We start from the raw sequence: 21,186 nt of genomic DNA, 5'->3' as shown, positions 1-21,186 counted from the left end.
CTTTTTGGAAATATGCCCCTTAGTGTATGCCCAACTGCCCCTTGGTCCCATTTCTGTACAAGATAATCCCTGCCCTCTTTTCTGGTAGTGGCAGACAGAATATAGCTTTATAGCTCACCATAGCGGGCTATACCAGCTTTCAAAGGCCTGATCCAGAGTTGACAAGGGCGCAGGCGTTTAAATGCTGGAATAGCCGAGCTACAGCAGGCTATAAAGCTTTTAGAACATTCCGCACCAACAGGGCAGAATGTTCTAATTAGTAAAATAAAGGCCTCACAGAGCCTAAGGGGGTTGAAATCCCCTTAGGCTCCATGACGCATTTGTTCACAGGTATTGCTGTGAACGACAAACATTTGAATGTTGGAGCTCCAGGCTTTTACCAGCCATTGGAAGACCGGAGTTCTCCACTGTCTTCAACGGAGCACTCTACATTCCAGTGTTCTAATCTCTCTACAGTCACTAAAGAACAGATCTTCACTTCTGGGCACCGCAGACCAATCAACATTTCCTATCAAACAAACCAAGCCACCTCTTCTTGTCACAATATATATAACATTCCCTTGTGGAGCCTGAAGACCATCCCGTCTCTTCTGCTCTCAACACACTACTGGCTCTCTTTTGGGTCTACATACTATGATCCTTCTTCTACTCCCTAGAGCCCTGGCCATCCCTTCTTGTCCATCAAGCTCTCTTCTGGTGGCTACCTCTCTTCTGGCCTCTCCAGACCATGTACCCTCTTCTGTCATCTACAGGCAATGTTCCCTCTTCTGGTCTCTACAGACCACGTGCACTCCTCTAGCCTTTAAAGATCACATACCCTCTTCTGGCCTCTACAGACCATGTACCCTCTTCTGGTCTCTACATACCACGAACCCTCTTCCGGCCTCTACAGACCACGTACCCTCTTCTAGCCCCTACAGACTATGTACCCTCTTCTGGTCTCTATGGGCCATGCACCCTGTTCTGGCCTCTACAGCCAATGTACCCTCTCCTGGCCTCTGCAGATCATGTGCCCTCTTCTGGTCTCCCCAGATCATACGTCCTCTTCTGGTCTTTACAGATCATGTACCCTCTACTGATCACTACAGACCATGGAACCTCTACTTCTCTCTACAGACCAAGTATCCTCTTCTGGCCTCTCCAGACCACATACCCTCTTCTGGCCTCTCCAGACCTTGTACTGTCTTCTGGCCTCTACGGGTCATGTACCCTCTTTTCATCTCAACAGACCAAGTACCCTCTTCTGACCTGTACAGACCATGTACCCAGTTCTGGCCTCTCCAGACCATGTACCCTCTTCTGGCCTCTCCAGACCATGTACCCTCTTCCGGCCTCTCCAGATCAGACACCCTTTTCTGGTCTCTACAGACCATGTACCCTATTTTGGTCTCTCCATCCCATGTACCCTCTTCTGGACTCTTCAGGCCATGCATCCTCTTCTGGTCTCCATAGACCATGTAACCTCTTCTGGCCTCTACCAGCAATGTACCCTCTTCTGGTCTCCACAGACCATGTGCCCTCTTCTGGCCTCTCCAGACCTTGAACCCTCTTCTGGCCCCTCCAGACCACGTACCCTCTTATCGCTCTACAGAACATGTACCCTCTTCTAGCCTCTCCAGACCATATAACCTCTTCTGGCCTCTCCAGACCATGTAGCCTCTTCTGGTCTTTTTAAACAATGTACCCTCTTCTTGTCCCTATAGATATCATACTCTCTTCAACTTTCTACTTCCCAGCAGTCTCTTCTGGATACTGAAGACCTGACATTCTCTCCTGGTCGCTATTACTCCATCTTCTGGTCGCTGGAGACATTGTGTGACTGACTTAGGAATGCAAAGATTCTCTTCCTGTCAGTGCAACCCTTGCTCACCCTCTTGCCCCTACATTTCAGGCTCCTTCATGCCATCTCTCTTCATCTCTTCAGACCTCACTGTCTCCACCCACCACAGGCCTCACCCTCGCCTCCATGCTGCCTTGGAGGCCTTCTCTTCTGTGCACTAAAGAGTAGGTTACCACACCAGCATGTAAAGCATGGCTATGCTCTGAGTTTATGGAGCCATCAGTCCTGTAAGGTTGAGTTGTACTGATCAAGGGTGCAAGTGTACAGATCTCTTGTTACTATCATTGCTTTCATGCATGCCACTTACTTCCAACCCGGAACTCCATCTTGGCATTTGCTGTGCCAGCAGATGTGGTCACAGTGCACTTGTAGGTGCCAGCATCTTTCAGTGTGACGTCGGTCAGCTTCAGCGAAGCGTTGCCTGTTCCCACCTGGGTCGGGAACAGCTCAGTCCGGCCCTTGAAGATGGCGTTCTGGTCCGTGAGTTTGTCTTCACCCTTTTCGTAGCGATAGACGATGCCACTCTCGTTCACCTTCTCCCACAGGATGACGTTATTCTGTTTTATATCTGGAGTAAAAGTGCAGTCCAAGATGCCCACATCCCCAATACGGCTCACAGAGGTGGAAGCTTTCACAATGTTGGAGCTGTTTCCTGCAAGGCAGAGGGCAGGGTACCATGAGAGATCAATGCAAGGCCAGGGCCTTCCGTGACCTATCAAACTCAAGCGACAGAGTCAATGACCATCCACCAATATCTCCCCCAAGGCCACGGCCTTCTGTAACCCACCCAACTCTAGCAGCAGAATCTATGGCCCTTTACCAATGCATATCCCATAGGCAGTGTAGGAGGCTGGCCTGGCTTGTAGTGGGTACCAGAGGTACTTAGACCTTGTGCCAGGTCCAGTTATCCCTTATTAGTGTAGAAGAGGTGTTTCTAGCAGCTTAGGCTGATAGAAGGTAGCTATGGCAAAGCAGCTTAGGCTGAACTAGGAGACATGTAAAGCTCCCACTATACCACTGGTGTCATATGCACAATATCACAAGAAAACACAATACACAGAGTCACTAAAAATAAAGGTACTTTATTTTTATGACAATATGCCAAAAGTATCTCAGTGAGTACCCTCAGTATGAGGATAAATTATATACACAAGATATATGTACACAAACCAAAATTAGCTAAGTAATAGCAAGAAAAGTAATGCAAACAGTGTAGAATCACAATGGATTGCAATAGGAGCACATAGGTATGGGGCAACACAAACCATATACTCCAAAAGTGGAATGCGAACCATGAATGGACCCCAAACCTCTGTGAGCTTGTAGAGGGTCGCTGGGACTGTAAGAAAACAGTGAGGATTAGAAAAATAGCCCACCCCAAGACCCTGAAAAGTAGGTGTAAAGTGCACCTACTACCCCCAGAGAGCACAGAAGGCGTGCTGGGGGGATTCTGCAGGAAGAACAAACACCAGCAATGCAACAACAGTGGATTTCCAGACCTGAGTACCTGTAAGACAAGGGGACCAAGTCCAATAGTCGCGACAGTGTCGAGAGTGGGCAGGAGCCCAGGAAATGCCAGCCTGAGGGTGCAGGGAAGCTGCGATAGGGTGGAACTCTCTCTCCTGCGGGTGAATGGCCAATCTCCTGCTGCTCCAGGTTTTGGGTCCCTTGCCTCGGTGTACAAGAGGTTGTCCTCCCAGTAAACTCTATGTGAGTCACTGACATCCCCATTTTGCTGCTTGACAGCTTGCTGTCTGAGACCCTCTAATGTGGGACAGGTTTGTAGTGCCACACTCAGCTCCTCCCTGGCAGGCCCCCCTCCACCCAAAAGCTCAGCAGTGTCTGCTGCCAGCTCATCTGGTGAAGGTTCTGCACAGGGCATCAGTTGTCCAATGGCCTTCGACTTTACACAAAGAACACCAAGGCTTTTTAGGTTGATTATTGGAAGAGGATTTGGACCCATCCCCCCAACCAGACGATTTTTGTGGGCCTGATGAAGACTCAGTTTTACTTTTGTTCCCACCCTTGTCAGAAGACTTACCATCCTCCTTCTTGCCATCCTTGTCACCCCCTGTATGAACGTTTCATTTCACTCTTGTTATGACCCATTTGTCTGCCTTCTTTCCCAGTTCTTGGGGATAGGTCAGATCTGAGTCCACTTGATATTGGTGTAACAAGTCAGACACACAGTTATTCAGAATATGCTCTCTCAGAGTAAGATTATACAGGCTTTCATAGTCAGAAACTTTACTGCCATGTAACCACCCCTCCAAGGCCTTCACTGAACAGTCAACAAAGTCTATCCAGTGTTGTGAGGACTCTTTTCTGGTGTCTCTGAACTTAATCCTGTATTGTTCAGTGGTTAAGCCAAATCCATCCAAGAGTGCATCCTTCAAAACTGGAATATTATTGGCATCACTTTCCTTCACAGTAAGGAGCCTATCCCTACCCTTTCCACTGAAAGATAGCCATAGGATAGCATCCCACTGCCTTTGAGGGAACCCCTGTACCATACAGGCCCTCTCAAGTGCAGCAAACCACTTGTTGATGTCATCCCCCTCCTTGTAAGGGGAACTATCTTGTGCAGATTCCTGGAATCATGCTCTCTAACAAGATTACTATCAGGAATACTGCTGCTGCCACCATGGGGTCCAAACCCCAATCTCTGTCTCTCCTTCTCAATGTCTAGGGATTCCCTATCTAAGGCCAGCTGTTGCTGTTTAAGCTTCAGTCTGGTCTCTTCAACCCTTAACTTTTTGAGTTCCCTTTCTAACAAGTTATCCTCAGGGTGGGTGGGTTGGGAATGCTTGGACACAGAAGATAAGTTAGAAACTACAGAGGGGGATCTGTCTCTATTTGTCTGGACCCTATAAACTTGGCCTCTAGGAATAAAGTCTTCCCTACTGTGATGGGAACCTCCATTACTACCAACATTACTGGGTGTCCTGTTAGGGGGCAGATCCTGTTCAGATCCCTCCTCACCTCCCTCAAGGAGATCCCCTGAGTCAGATTGGGAACCTTCTATTAACCTGTCCTTTGATGTGCCTGCTTGGGACTCATCATTCACAATAAGCATGTTAAATATAAATTCTTTGGTAGGGTTCACTAAACCTCTTTCTCAGCAGAGACTCCTTAGGCTCTTGTAATTCAAACTGTCATAAGTAGTACTGACCATTTTAAGAGTAGAGTCTTCTACAGACATGATAGTAAAAGGTTTAGAAATAGCGAGAAGGAAGAAAAAGTTTCAGAACTTTTTAAAGAACAGAGAAAAAAAACTTTTTCTAACTTTTAGAAGTTTTAGAATACTTTTCATCACTTTGTAAAATGTTTAAGAGGAGAAAAGCAAAACTTTTTGGTTAGGTGTACATACACTGAACTGTTTTGTATATTATTCTCTTATGAAAAGTACACAATGACAAAGTGGTAAGTAGTTACAAGTACTTATCCCACCGCTGCACAACCAATGTAGGAGGCTGGCCTGGCTTGTAGTCGATACCAGAGGTACTTACACCTTGTGCCAGGTCCAGTTATCCCTTATTAGTGTAGAAGAGGTGTTTCTAGCAGCTTAGACTGACAGAAGGTAGCTATGGCAAAGCAGCTTAGGCTGAACTAGGAGACATGTAAAGCTCCTACTGTACCACTGGTGCCATATGCACAATATCATAAGAAAACATAATACACAGATATGCTAAAAATAAAGGTACTTTATTTTTATGACAATATGCCAAAAGTATCTCAGTGAGTACCCTCAGTATGAGGATAAGATATATACACAAGATATATGTACACAAACCAAACTTAGGTAAGTAATAGCAGGAAAAGTAATGCAAACAGTGTAGAATTACAGTAGATTGCGATAGGAGCACATAGGTATAGGGGCAACACAAACCATATACCCCAAAAGTGGAATGCGAACCACGAAAGAACTCCAAACCTATGTGAGCTTGTAGAGGGTCGCTGGGACTGTAAGAAAACAGTGAGGGTTAGAAAAATAGCATACCCCAAGACCCTGAAAGGTAGGTGTAAAGTGCACCTACTACCCCCAGAGAGCACAGAAGTCGTGATAGGGTGATTCTGCAGGAAGAACAAACACCAGCAATGCAACAACAGTGGATTTCCAGACCTGAGTACCTGTAAGACAAGGGGACCAAGTCCAATAGTCGCGACAGTATCGAGAGTGTGCAGGAGCCCAGGAAATGCCAGCTGAGGGTGCAAGGAAGCAGCCACTGGATGGAAGAAGCTTGGGGTTCTGCAAGAAAGAAGAGAGCTAGGGACTTCTCCTTTGGAAGACGGATGTCCCACGTCGCGTTGAAGCTTGCAGAGGTGTTCCCACGCAGAAAGACCACAAACAAGCCTTGCTAGCTGCGAGGGTTGCCGTAAAGGTTTTTGGGTGCTGCTGTGGCCCAGGAGGGACCAGGATGTCGCCCCTTAGAGGAGGAGACAGAGGGAGCGTCCAGCAACTCAGGGAGCCCTCACATAAGCAGGCAGCACCTGCAGAAGTACCTAAACAGGCACTTGGAAGTAAAGTGAACCGGAGTCCACGCGATGTCACAAAAGGGAGTCCCACGACGCCGGAGGACAACTCAGAAGATTGAGCACTGCAGGATAGAGTGTTGGGGACCCAGGCTTGGCTGTGCATGAAGGAAATCCTGGAAGAGTGCACAGGAGCCAGAACAGCTGCAAATCATGCGGTACCCAGCAATGCAGTCTAGCGTGGGGAGGCAAGGACTTACCTCCTCCAAACTTGGACTGAAGGGTCACTGGACTGTGGGAGGCACTTGGACAGAGTTGCTGAGTTCCAGAGATCACGCTTATCAGGCTGAGAGGGGACCCAGAGGACCATTGATGCAGTCTTTTGGTGCCTGCGTTAGCAGCGGGAAGATTCCGTCGACCCACAGGAGATTTCTTCAGAGCTCCTGGTGCAGGGAGGAGGCAGACTACCCCCAGAGCATGCACCACCTGGAAACAGATGAGAAAGCCGTCAGGATGAGGCGATACAAGGTTGTTAGTAGTCGTCTTGCTACTTTGTTGCGGTTTTGCAGGCGTCCTGAGCAGTCAGCGGTCTATCCTTTGGCAGAAGGTGAAGAGGGAGATGCAGAGGAACTCTGGTGAGCTCTTGCATTCATTATCTGAAGAATTCCCCAAAGCAGAGACCCTAAATTGCCAGAAAACGAGGTTTGGCTACCAAGGGTGAGGATTGGCTACCAAGAGAGGTAAGAGCTTATTAGAAGGAGCCTCTGACGTCACCTGCTGGCACTGGCCACTCAGAGCAGTCCAGTGTGCGAAAAACACCTCTGTTTCCAAGATGACAGAGGTGTGGGACACACTGGAGGAGCTCTGGGCACCTCCCCTGGGGGGTGCAGCTCAGGCAAGTGGTCACTCCCCTTTCCTTTGTCCAGTTTCACGCCAGAGCAGGGCTGGGGGATCCCTAAACCGGTGTAGACTGGCTTATGCAGAGATGGGCACCATCTGTGCCATCAAAGCATTTCCAGAGGCTGGGGGAGGCTACTCCTCCCCATCCCTGACACCTATTTCCAAATGGAGAGGGTGCTACACCCTCTCTCAGAGGAAAACCTTTGTTCTGCCTTCCTGGGCCAGGGCTGACTGGACCCCAGGAGGGCAGAAATCTGTCTGAGGGGTTGGCAGCAGCAGCTGCAGTGGAGACCCCGGAAAGGCAGTTTGGCAGTACCCAGGTACTATGCTAGAGACCCGGTGAATCATCGAATTGTCCCCCCAATGCCAGAATGGCATTGGGGTGACAATTCCATGATCTTAGACATGTTACATGGCCATGTTCGGAGTTACCATTGTGACGCTATACATAGGTAGTGACCTATTAATAGTGCATGCGTGTAATGGTGTCCCTGCACTCACAAAGTCTGGGGAATTTGCCCTGAACGATGTGGGGGCAACTTGGCTAGTGTCAGGGTGCCCACACACTAAGTAACTTTGCACCCAACCTTCACCAGGTGAAGGTTAGACATATAGGTGACTTATAAGTTACTTAAGTGCAGTGGTAAATGGCTGTGAAATAACATGGACGTTATTTCACTCAGGCTGCACTGGCAGGCCTGTGTAAGAATTGTCAGAGCTCTCTCTGGATGGCAAAAGAAATGCTGCAGCCCATAGAGATCTCCTGGAACCCCAAATACCCTGGGTACCTCAGTACCATATACTAGGGAATTATATGGGTGTACCAGTATGCCAATGTGAATTGGTAAATTTAGTCACTAGCCTGTTAGTGACAAATTTGGAAAGCAGAGAGAGCATAACCACTGAGGTTCTGGTTAGCAGAGCCTCAGTGAGACAGTTAGGCATCACACAGGGAACACATACAGGGCATATACTTATGAGCACTGGGGCCCTGGCTGGCAGGGTCCCAATGACACATAGACTAAAACAACATATATACATTGAAATATGGGGGTAACATGCCAGGCAAGATGGCACTTTCCTACAGTCTTCAGGTCCAATAATCCAGCAGTTGTTCTTTGCAGACTTAGTTGGCTGCTGCAAAATCCCAAAAACGAGCTGTAGTGTGTCCTAAGGAAACTTGCTGGACTTTACTCCTGCTTTTCAGGCTCTGGTGTGGGGTAATTTACTTACCTTTACTGTATTCTTACTCTCCCAGCGATTCTGCACACACTACACTTGTCTGGGGGGAATTTGTGATTCGCATTCCACTTTCTTAGTATATGGCTTCTGTTGCCCCAGACCTATTTTCTCCCATTGCATTCTATATGATTCCTACTGTTTGCATTGTTCAATGACTATTTACCTGTCTAATTGTGGTGTCTAGTGTATATATTGTGTGTAATACTTACCTCCAGAAGGAGTATTGCCTCTAAGATACTTTTGGCCTTGTGTCACCCAAATAGATACCTTTATTTCTGGCAACACTGGGTATTGTCTTTACTTGTGTGTAAGTACTGTGTACCTATAAGTGGTATTGCATGAGCTTTGTATGTCTCCTAGTTCAGCCTAAGCTCCTCTGCTATAGCTACCTCTATCAGCCTAAGCTGATAGAACACTACTACATTTCACCAATAAGGGATAACTGGACATGGTATAAGGTGTAAGTACCCAAGGTACCCACTACAAGCCAGGCCAGCCTCCTACAAGTATAGCCCTCCGCAAGGCTGGCACCACCACATAAGTTGTAGAGAGTGTAACCCGCCACGAGGCTGGCATCATCACATAATATGTAGAGAGAATGTAACCCTCAGCAAGGTTGGCATCACAACATAACTTGTAGAGAGAGGCTGGCAACAGCACATAACTTGTAGAGAGTGTAACCCTGCACGAGGCTGGCACCACCACATAAGTTGTAGAGTGTAACCCGCCACGAGGCTAGCATCATCACATAATATGTAGAGAGAATGTAACCTGCTGCGCGGCTGGCATCTCAACATAACTTGTAGAGAGAGTGTAACCATCTACGAGGCTGGCACCACCACATAACTTGTAAAGAGACCCTCAGCGAGGCTGGCACCACCACATGACTTGAAGAGAGAGCGTAACCCTCCGCGAGGCTGGCACCACCACTTAACTTGAAGAGAGAGCGTAACCGTCCGCGAGGCTGGCATCTGAGCAGCCCCTGGGGCAGTAAAACAAGCACATGGATGAATCCAGACTCGATAAGCATCCTCTGTTAGTTTCACTGCAGCACCCAGTGTGGTCCCAGGGTCCCGGGGTCCCACCCAGACGTACCTGAGACTCCAAAGCCGATGATAAGTGCGATGATGGCCACGAGGATGATGATGATCGCGATCATGCTGCAAGAGAGGGAGACAGCATGTTACTCTAGGAGGTACTCCTGAACCCATGAGCCCTTGCTCCTCATAATCCCTAAACCTCTACGCCCCTGATTCCATGTACCTCTGAACCCTGCACCCCTGAACCCTGCACCCCTGAGCCCCTGAACCCCTGAGCCCTTGCAAACCTCAACCTCTGAGCCCTTAACCCTGGTGCCCATGTGCCCCTGAGTCCCTCAACCACTGCATCCCTGAACCCCTGCGCCCATGAAACCCTGCACCCCTGAGCCCCTGTACCCCTCAACATCTGAGCCCCTGCACCCCTCAACATCTGAGCCCCTGCACCATGACCCCTTGCACCCCATAGCGTCTGCAATCCTGAGCGCCTGCACCTCTGAACCCTGAACCTTGTGCTCCTGCACCCAAGATTCACTGCAACCCCCGAGCCCAAGCACCACTGCATCCCTTGACCCCTGAGACCCTGCATCCCTGCATTCCTGAGCCCCTGCACCCCTGAGCGTCTGCACCCTGACACCCTGTACCCCTGAACTCCTGAGCCCCAGCACCCCTGAGCCCCTGCAACCCTAATTCCCTGCACCTCAGAACACTGCACCTTGTATCCCTGCACCCCTGACACTACATCCTGTTAGCTTCTGAACCCCTGCACCCCTGATGCCCTGACACCCTGCACCCTTGCAACCCAAGCTCCGGAACCTCCACGCTCCTGAGTCCCTGCACCCCTGTACTCTGAGCCCCTGTTCCCCTTGACCCTTGAGAGCTGCACCCCTGAGCCCCTGTGCCCCTGTACCCCTGGATCCCTGCACTCCTGAACCCCTGGAGTTGGCAGCAACAGTAGTTATAACTGATAGGAGATGATTTACTTCCTTATTTATATACCTGGAGTAGAAGCACAGGATAAATTCCCCAGGATTCGAATCAATGTCCATAATACCAATCCCACCAGCATGGCGTATGGAGCTACAGATAGGATTAGGGTCAGAGTAAAGTTAGGGCTATGGTGTGTCTGAAGATTAGGATTACAGTTAGGAATAGAGCTGTGAATGTTTTAAGTAATTAAAAATTTGAACCTAAGGAGTTGGACCAGTGTCGTTCTCAATGCAAATGAGCATCTTCCAATGATTTCCATTTGAACCATTTCATTGAAACTATTCACCTGAATAGCACATTTCATCAATTCCACAGCTCTGCAAATCATAATACCTTGGACGGACAGGGAGTTATCACATTTGTTTAAATAGCAGGCTTACAGCTTCTACAAATGCTATCCTTGTTTCTTCACTCCAGAGGTGATGCCAACATTTGAAAATAAGTAAAGAAAGCTTGAAAGTAAGTCATTTGTTTCATGACATAATATGGGGATTAAAGCCAACGCATACAAATAGCTCTTCAGTTTACCAGATGTTGGCAGGCATTTTGCATGAGAACAATAGAACAATAGCAAGAATTCCTGCAGGTCAAGGGAGAGGTTTTGTGAATAGATTGCATAAATTAATCCTGGAAGAAAATGAAAGCAGTAACTCTAAGAACAAGTAATACCATCCGCAATGAGATGTGAAGCTGGAGCGGATCAATGGAGTGGACGGTCTTCAGAATGGCAAGGACATTACTGTGAAATGGGTGACAGAAAGAAGTGTATCTAAGCACTGCTGCATGTATCCTTACCACTCGTAGTGATGCACCAGGAGCCCTGTCTTCCTGCTTTGCTTCCATCATTAGAGTCTAACCACTAATTAATATATGCTTTTGAATGCAACTGATGTATGAAATGAACCAGAGTTAGAGTAAGTCCCTAAATGAAGTGACAACTTGGGGATGGATATGATTTTCCATTAAGAGTTGCTGAAAGGTTTACTTTCAAATATTTATTCATTTATTTTACTTTAAATATTAGATGTTACGTTTGCTCAGTCAACTGGCAAAGAATGGCTTTGTGCAGAAGAAACACAAGCACATTAACTGAAAGTTACTGATGCTTTGGACCAAGAGCACTAAAGTCTGGTAATTACTCACCACATAGTTGGGGTATGAGATGAAAGGGAACAGGGGTTGTTGTGCGAAAAGAGCAGTACTAGTCTTGCAGACCTCAGCAGCGCCCTGAGACGCACACACAAACATGCCCTGTGTCTGTCTCCTTCGTACCTCTGATCCACATAGGCGCTGAAATTAGGATGCCTGCAAATATCAGTATTTGATGCTGCGATTCAAACCCTTCAGGTTGACAGAGTAATTCTGGCATACTATGGAAGGTTTAATTTGCAATTACACAGTAAAGTGAGAAAGTGCAAAAAATGGACTGTGAATCCTCAAGAAAATGTACAGTGTTACACAAACCCCTGTCAGTCCAGGTATAAAAATATAGCTATATCTACAAAAACACATAAATCTCTACCAGAAATCCAGTCTTTAAAAGTCAAACCACATACTAGTCTGCAATGGCATGCGTATGCTGGTAGCAGGTAGCGGGCATCAGTGAGTGCCATGTCTAAAAATGCATCCATTGTTGACCTTAACCCCAACTGATTAGTGCCAAAAGTCCTGTTCTGATTAGATAATGGTGGCAGGGATAAAACCAAGATTTGAGCTGTAGTTAGGGTTAGTAAAACTGTCTGTTTCCTTGTTCCTACCCTCTTCCTGCCTCTGCACCATCACAGATTGTGTTGTTCGCCCTACCAAGCCAAAAACTGGGTAAATGTGATCCTATTTTTGCTCTCCATCATAGCAGTACTGTATGTGGCTCTATGTCACGAGGACACCCTAGCTCGTTAGTTATTATTTTTTTTAGCCAACAGTTACACTAAGGGCCATACTTACAAGAAATGACGCATCGCTGAATTGAGGCAGCAATGCGTAAAAATTATTTAAGATGTGCAGGAATCCATTACGACGTGATGGATGTGCCATGTTTACAAAATGGGGCACAATGGTGCAAGCACTGAAGGTGCGTCAGACATTCTGACGCATCTGTGGGAGCTTTGCCATGATGATTCTGCCCAGACAGTGGCGCATCACTGAAGGTGGCCTCAGAACTGACACAACTTCAACGATGTGCCAAAATATAGAGGCGCTGTGTCAGTTTGAAATGACGCAAGTAGCCTCATCTGTTAGGACCAATGTAAAAGACTGTAAAACTGTGGAATGTCACCATCTACATTTTTATATTGGTCCTGAATATAAGAGGGTATGCATGCAGTATGTCTATGTGTCACATTACAGTGGGCATAGTGTACTTATGTGTATGTAGAGAACTGCATAAGTGTGACACAGTGAGTGACAGTGTAATGTAGTGAATGCAAGTATATGTAGGAATGTGAAGTGGAAATACATGTATTACCTACCTTATATGTGTACTTAGCTGTTGTCCTTTCGGAGTATGCAGACCTGGACTTGGTGACCCCTTCCTCCAGGGAAAGTGACACTCCTGGCCTGTCCCTTGTAAACGGTACACAACGTCACATGGTGTTGCTGCAGTGGATGATGAAATCATAGATTCCATGGTCCCAGCCTGGTCAAGGGGTCGTCCAACGTTATTGGCACATGTGTAGACCCACTACTAGTAGAGGGGACGTGAAATACAGACATGTTCCAGTGTGTTGAGTGACTTCAGCTGGTCAGATTCCTTTTGAAAAGCTACTCTGTCATTTTTACGCCTGGGTTAAGCAGGCCTAGGAATTTTGATGCATTTTGGACATTTGCCAACAATGGGTCACTTTGCTAAACTTGTAAATATGGATTCATCAGGATTTTAAGAGGGAACGCCCACCTTGCATGTGATTAACTTAACCTTACGCAACCAGTTGTAGAGCAGGTAAAAAATGACACGCAGGAGAGATGAGTGACACTTTTGCCAAATAATATGGAACACTAAATGCGCAGCCCCTGTGTAAAAAACAAATGAACAGCAGTGACGCAAGCTCCTTGTATATATGGGCCTAAGTTCGGAGAGGGGACGGGATCATTCCCCACCTGTAGGAGGAGAATCACTGGCCATTGCAAGGCTGGGGGTCAAGTTCTTGCCATGTTCTCAGCTCCTTGCAGGCGGAGGAGCATCTGAGGACCAGTCCATGCATTGATGTGCTCCTTGTCAGCACTAGCCATTCCGCAAAGGCCTCATCTGAGTTCCGGCAGAGCTTCTGTCGCCTTCCATGGCGCAAGGCACCCTCTGGGTTGTGGGTAAATCCCTTGGCACAGAGCCTCATTAATGAGCGAAGGCCTCAACTTTCAGGCACTAAACAGGAAAAGGGGCAGGGGACTTGGTCCTGTTTGTTTTCCCTAGTTATTTATTTAATATGTTACTAAGGGCCTTGTGACAAGCTGGCCTGGTTTGTAGTGGGTACCAGATGTACTTACACCTTATACCAGGTCCAGTGATCCACCTTAGTGAAATGTAGGCAGTGTCTAGCAGCTTAGGCTGTCTAGAGGTAGCGGTAGCAGAGAACCCAAGCTGAACTAGGAGACATGCAAAGCTCTTGCAATACTACTGTAGTCACACAGTACTCACACACAAGAAAGACAATACTCAGTCTTACCAAAAATAAAGGTACTTTATTTTAGTTGCACAATGCCAAAAATATCTTAGAGGCTATACTCCCTTTGGAGGTAAGTATTGTACACAATATATACACTAGTAACCAAAACCAGGTAAGTAAACAGTCATAAAATAGTGCAAACAGTGAAAAACACAATAGATTGCAATGGGCCTAGGGGGAACACAAACCATATACTAAAATAATGGAATGCGAATGTTGGGTTCCCACCTAGGCAAGTGTAGTGTGTAGAGGGGCACTGGGAGTGTAAGAAAACACCAAAGGTAAGTGTAGGAAAGTACCATCTTGCCTGGCATGTTACCCCCATATTTCACTGTATATATGTTGTTTTAGTTGTATGTGTCACTGGGACCCTGCCAGCCAGGACCCCAGTGCTCATAAGTGTGCTCTGTTTGAGTTACCTGTGTTATGACTATCTGTCTCACTGAGGCTCTGCTATCCAGAACCTCAGTGGTTATGCTCTCTCATTTCTTTCCAAATTGTCACTAACAGGCTAGTGACCAATTTCACCAATTTACATTGGCATACTGGAAAACCCTTATAATTCCCTAGTATATGGTACTGAGGTACCCAGGGTATTGGGGTTCCGGGAGATCCCTATGGGCTGCAGCATTTCTTGTGCCACCCATAGGGAGATCTGAAAATTCTTACACAGGCCTGCCAGTGCAGCCTGAATGAAATAACGTCCACGTTATTTCACAGCCATTTACCACTGCACTTAAGTAACTTATAAGTCACCTATATGTCTAACCTTTACCTGGTAAAGGTTGGGTGCTAAGTTACTTAGTGTGTGGGCCCCCTGGTACTAGCCAAGGTGCTCCCACATTGTTCAGGGCAAATTCCCCGGACTTTGTGAGTGCGGGGACACCATTACACGCGTGCACTATACATATGTCACGACATATGTATAGCGCCACAATGGTAACTCCGAACATGGCCATGTAACATGTCTAAGATCATGGAATTGTCACCCCAATGCCATTCTGGCATTGGGGAGACAATTCCGTGATCCCCCGAGTCTCTAGCCCAGACCCGGGTACTGCCAAACTAACTTTCTCGGGGTTTCACTGCAGCTGCTGCTGCCGCCAACCCCTCAGACAGGTTTCTGCCCTCCTGGGGTCCAGCCAGGCTTGGCCCAGGAAGGCAGAACAAAGGACTTCCTCAGAGAGAGGGTGTTACACCCTCTCCCTTTGGAAAAAGGTGTCAGGGCTGGGGAGGAGTAGCCTCCCCCAGCCTCTGGTAATGCTTTGATGGGCACAGATGGTGCCCATCTCTGCATAAGCCAGTCTGCACCAGTTCAGGGATCCCTCAGCCCTGCTCTGGCGCGAAACTGGACAAAGGAAAGGGGAGAGACCACTCCCCTGACCTGCACCTCCCCTGGGAGGTACCCAGAGCTCCTTCAGTGTGCTCCAGACCTCTGCCATCTTGGAAACAGAGGTGCTGCTGGCACACTGGACTGCTCTGAGTGGCCAGTGTCAGCAGGTGACGTCAGAGACTCCTTCTGATAGGCTCCTTCAGGTGTTGCTAGCTTATCCTCTCTCCTAAGTAGCCAAACCTCCTTTTCTGGCTATTTAGGGTCTCTGCTTTGGGGAATTCTTTAGATAACGAATGCAAGAGCTCATCAGAGTTCCTCTGCATCTCTCTCTTCACCTTCTGCCAATGAATCGACTGCTGACCGCGCTGGAAGCCTGCAAAACTGCAACAAAGTAGCAAAGACGACTACTGCGACCTTGTAACGCTGATCCTGCCGCCTTCTCGACAGTTTTCCTGGTGGTGCATGCTGTGGGGGTAGTCTGCCTCCTCTCTGCACTAGAAGCTCCGAAGAAATCTCCAGTGGGTCGACGGAATCTTCCCCCTGCAACCGCAGGCACCAAAGAACTGCATCACCGGTCCTCTGGGTCTCCTCTCAGCACGATGTGCGAGGTCCCTTGAACTCAGCAACTCTGTCCAAGTGACTCCCACAGTCCAGTGACACTTCAGTCCAAGTTTGGTGGAGGTAAGTCCTTGCCTCCCCACGCTAGACTGCATTGCTGGGAACCGCGTGTTTTGCAGCTACTCCGGCTCCTGTGCACTCTGCCAGGATTTCCTTTGTGTACAGCCAAGCCTGGGTCCACGGCACTCTAACCTGCAGTGCACAACCTCCTGAGTTGTCCTCCGGCATCATGGGACTCTCATTTGTGAATTCAGGTGAGCTCCGGTACACTCCACTTCGTAGTGCCTGTTCCGGCACTTCTGTGGGTGCTGCTTGCTTCTGAGAGGGATCTTTATCTTGCTGGATGCCCTCTCTGTCTCCTCACAAAATTGGCGACATCCTGGTCCCTCCTGGGCCACAGCAGCATCCAAAAACCCTAACCGCGACCTTTGCAGCTAGCAAGGCTTGTTGGCGGTCTTTCTGCACGAAAACACCTCTGCACGACTCTTCACGACGTGGGACATCCTTCCTCCAAAGGGGAAGTGTAGGAGGCTGGACTGGCTTGTAGTGAGTACCAAGGGGGACTTACACCTTGCACCAGGCCCAGTTATCCCTTATTAGTGTATAGGGTGTCTAGCAGCATAGGCTGATAGATAATGGTAGCTTAGCAGAGCAGCTTAGGCTGAACTAGGAGACGAGTGAAGCTCCTACAGTACCACTAGTGTCACTTGCACAATATCATAAGAAAACACAATACACAGTTATACTAAAAATAAAGGTACTTTATTTTTATGACAATATGCCAAAGTATCTCAGAGTGTACCCTCAGTGAGAGGATAGGAAATATACACAAGATATATGTACACAATACCAAAAATATGCAGTATAGTCTTAGAAAACAGTGCAAACAATGTATAGTTACAATAGGATGCAATGGGGACACATAGGGATAGGGGCAACACAAACCATATACTCCAAAAGTGGAATGCGAACCACAAATGGACCCCAAACCTATGTGACCTTGTAGAGGGTCGCTGGGACTATTAGAAAATAGTGAGGGTTAGAAAAATAGCCCACCCCAAGACCCTGAAAAGTGAGTGCAAAGTGCACTAAAGTTCCCCAAATGACATAGAAGTCGTGATAGGGAAATTCTGCAGGAAAGACACAAACCAGCAATGCAACAACGATGGATTTCCAGTTGAGGGTACCTGTGGAACAAGGGGACCAAGTCCAAAAGTCACAAGCAAGTCGGAGATGGGCAGATGCCCAGGAAATGCCAGCTGTGGGTGCAAAGAAGCTTCTACTGGACAGGAGAAGCTTAGGTTTCTGCAGGAACGACAAGGGCTAGAGACTTTCCCTTTGGAGGACGGATCCGACACGCCGTGGAGAGTCGTGCAGAAGTGTTTTCCCACCGAAAGACCACCAACAAGCCTTGCTAGCTGCAAATCGTGCAGTTAGAGTTTTTGGATGCTGCTGTGGCCCCGGAGGGATCAGAATGTAGCAAATTGAGCAAGGAGACAGAGGGGACGTCGAGCAAGACAAAGAGCCCTCTCAGCAGCAGGTAGCACCCAGAGAAGTGCCATAAACAGGCACTACAAGGATGCGTGAAACGGTGCTCACCCGAAGTTGCACAAAGGAGCCCCACGTCGCCGGAGACCAACTTAGAAAGTCGTGCAATGCAGGTTAGAGTGCCGTGGACCCAGGCTTGGCTGTGCACAAAGGATTTCCGCCGGAAGTGCACAGGGGCCGGAGTAGCTGCAAAAGTCGCAGTTCCCAGCAATGCAGTCTGGCGTGGGGAGGCAAGGACTTACCTCCACCAAACTTGGACTGAAGAGTCACTGGACTGTGGGGGTCACTTGGACACAGTTGCTGGATTCGAGGGACCTCGCTTGTCGTGCTGAGAGGAGACCCAAGGGACCAGTGATGCAGTTCTTTGGTGCCTGCGGTTGCAGGGGGAAGATTCCGTCAACCCATGGGAGATTTCTTCGGAGCTTCTAGTGCAGAGAGGAGGCAGACTACCCCCACAGCATGCACCACCAGGAAAACAGTTGAGAAGGCGGCAGGATCAGCGTTACAGAGTTGCAGTGGTCGTCTTTGCTACTATGTTGCAGTTTTGCAGGCTTCCAGCGCCGTCAGCAGTCGATTCCTTGGCAGAAGGTGAAGAGATAGATGCAGAGGAACTCGGATGAGCTCTTGCATTCGTTATCTAAAGTCTCCCCAGAGACAGAGACCCTAAATAGCCAGAAAAGAGGGTTTGGCTACCTAGGAGAGAGGATAGGCTAGCAACACCTGAAGGAGCCTATCAGAAGGAGTCTCTGACGTCACCTGGTGGCACTGGCCACTCAGAGCAGTCCAGTGTGCCAGCAGCACCTCTGTTTCCAAGATGGCAGAGGTCTGGAGCACACTGGAGGAGCTCTGGACAGCTCCCAGGGGAGGTGCAGGTCAGGGGAGTAGTCACTCCCCTTTCCTTTGTCCAGTTTCGCGCCAGAGCAGGGCTAAGGGGTCCCTGAACCGGTGTAGACTGGCTTATGCAGAAATTGGCACCAAATGTGCCCATGAAAGCATTTCCAGAGGCTGGGGGAGGCTACTCCTCCCCTGCCTTCACACCATTTTCCAAAGGGAGAGGGTGTAACACCCTCTCTCAGAGGAAGTCCTTTGTTCTGCCATCCTGGGACAAGCCTGGCTTGACCCCAGGAGGGCAGAAACCTGTCTGAGGGGTTGGCAGCAGCAGGAGCTGCAGTGAAACCCCAGGAAAGGCAGTTTGGCAGTACCAGGGTCGGTGCTACAGACCACTGGGATCATGGGATTGTGCCAACTATGCCAGAATGGCATAGAGGGGACAATTCCATGATCATAGACATGTTACATGGCCATATTCGGAGTTACCACTGTGAAGCTACATATAGGTAGTGACCTATATGTAGTGCACACGTGTAATGGTGTCCCCGCACTCACAAAGTCTGGGGAATTGGCCCTGAACAATGTGGGGGCACCTTGGCTAGTGCCAGGGTGCCCTCACACTAAGTAACTTTGCACCTAACCTTTACCAGGTAAAGGTTAGACATATAGGTGACTTATAAGTTACTTAAGTGCAGTGTAAAATGGCTGTGAAATAACGTGGACGTTATTTCACTCAGGCTGCAGTGGCAGGCCTGTGTAAGAATTGTCAGAGCTCCCTATGGGTGGCAAAAGAAATGCTGCAGCCCATAGGGATCTCCTGGAAGCCCAATACCCTGGGTACCTCAGTACCATATACTAGGGAATTATAAGGGTGTTCCAGTAATCCAATGTAAATTGGTAAAATTGGTCACTAGCCTGTTAGTGACAATTTGAAAGAAATGAGAGAGCATAACCACTGAGGTTCTGATTAGCAGAGCCTCAGTGAGACAGTTAGTCACTACACAGGTAACACATTCATATAGGCCACAAACTTATGAGCACTGGGGTCCTGACTAGCAGGGTCCCAGTGACACATAACAAACATACTGAAAACATAGGGTTTTCACTAAGAGCACTGGGCCCTGGCTAGCAGGATCCCAGTGAGACAGTGAAAACACCCTGACATACACTCACAAACAGGCCAAAAGTGGGGGTAACAAGGCTAGAAAGAGGCTACTTTCTCACACAACCCCCCCCCCCAAACGAAGGACAATAAGGCTAACCTTGGCCAGTTGAGACTTTATTGTCTAAGTGGTGATAAGTAGAGAGTAGCTCTGCAATAGACTGGTTACTCCCTTTATCATCCACTATATGGTTACTTCCCTGTGGGGATGTAAACCACCCTGTTTGAAGTTTTTTAGCTAAGCAACAATGTGAAGATGTATTTTCAGAGTTTCTATCAGTAAGTTTTAGTTTAGAGCAGTGGGAATTGTCCACGGAACCTATTTGTAGTGATGGAAATGCCAGACAGGGATGCTGTCTCAATAAAGCCATAGCTGGGCGAAACTTTGTCCATCTGGCTGGAAGAGAGAACAGGGATGCTGTTTCTCTTGAGTTGGAGCAGGGCAGGGATGCTGTCCTATGAGCTCCACACTAGGGCAGGGATGCTGTCCTAAGTGTTGTGAGGCAGTGCAGGGTTTCTGCACTAAAGTTTCTCTGGGAGGGTTGGAGGGATGCTCCATGTTAACTATAATGGTGCTCTTTTTCTCACCAATGTTAGTTATCTCACAGAGAGGTACTTCCACCTCAGGGAGTACAGTGTTGCCAACTGATGATTCCCTTGGAACAGGTGCCACCCCAGGAGAGGTTTCTCCCACCACAGGAATGGTATCCTGAATGGAAGGGTGGTTAGGGGATACTGTGATACCCTTTTTACCTGTTGATGGAGAGGGATCCTGAGTTTTCAGGCCTTCTCTCCTTTGCTTTTTCATTTCAGTAGAAATGAGAGGGAACAATTCCTCTAGGATGCCCAGCATGGCTGCATGGGCATAAAACTCTACATCAGCCCAACCTGAGGCCTCTAGGTCATTACCTAAGAGACAGTCTACAGGTAAGCTAGGTGATACCACCACCTGCTTAGGGCCAGTAACTCCACCCCAACTAAACTGAATTATAGCTAAGGGAAGAAACTTAGTGGAGTTATGGACATCAATAATGTTATACTGTTGTCCAATGATGTGTTGTTCAGGATGCACTAGGTTTTCAGTCACCAAAGTGATACTGGCACCTGTGTCCCTGTAGGCCAAGGCCTCAACACCATTTATTGAAACTGTCTGCCTGTACTTATCCATTGTAAGGGGACAAGCAGCCAGTGTGGCAAGGCCAATGCCACTAGGTGTGACAGAAACTGTCTTGGGACTGACTACCCCAGTTTCTACTATGGACCCATAAGTGAACCCAACTACACCCTTAACTTGACTGTTGCCAGCAGTCCCACCACTAGTACCACTACTGCTAGGGGCACTAGAGCTTGATGTATTAGTGGTGGTAGGCTCAGGGGGTTTACCTGGACAGGACTTATCCCCTGGCCTATGGCCTCTATTTTTACACACAAAGCACCAAGGCTTTTTACATTGTGTAGGTTGAGAAGAAGAGGAAGAATTTGTTTTATCCCCACCCCCTGAAGAGTGTTTAAGATTTGCAGTGGAATCTTTGGTTTTACCCTTATCCCCATGC

General features: G+C 48.1%; 1 protein-coding gene across 1 annotated transcript in view; it reads right to left on the bottom strand.

Annotated features, from left to right (window-relative positions):
- The window catches only part of VTCN1 (V-set domain containing T cell activation inhibitor 1), a 157,742-nt gene that overhangs the window by 80,060 nt on the left and 56,496 nt on the right, over positions 1-21,186 (bottom strand). Inside the window, exons 2-3 of the mRNA XM_069203016.1 lie at positions 9,551-9,615; positions 2,148-2,492 (exon numbers count right to left, since the gene is read on the bottom strand). Coding sequence (XP_069059117.1) covers positions 2,148-2,492; positions 9,551-9,615 — 410 coding nt within the window. The remainder of the gene's footprint in view (positions 1-2,147; positions 2,493-9,550; positions 9,616-21,186) is intronic.

Source organism: Pleurodeles waltl, chromosome 8, assembly GCF_031143425.1.
Source record: "Pleurodeles waltl isolate 20211129_DDA chromosome 8, aPleWal1.hap1.20221129, whole genome shotgun sequence".
Lineage (NCBI taxonomy): Eukaryota > Metazoa > Chordata > Amphibia > Caudata > Salamandridae > Pleurodeles > Pleurodeles waltl.
The sequence above is the reverse complement of the archived record's forward strand: the minus strand, read 5'-3'. Positions and strand labels throughout refer to the sequence as shown.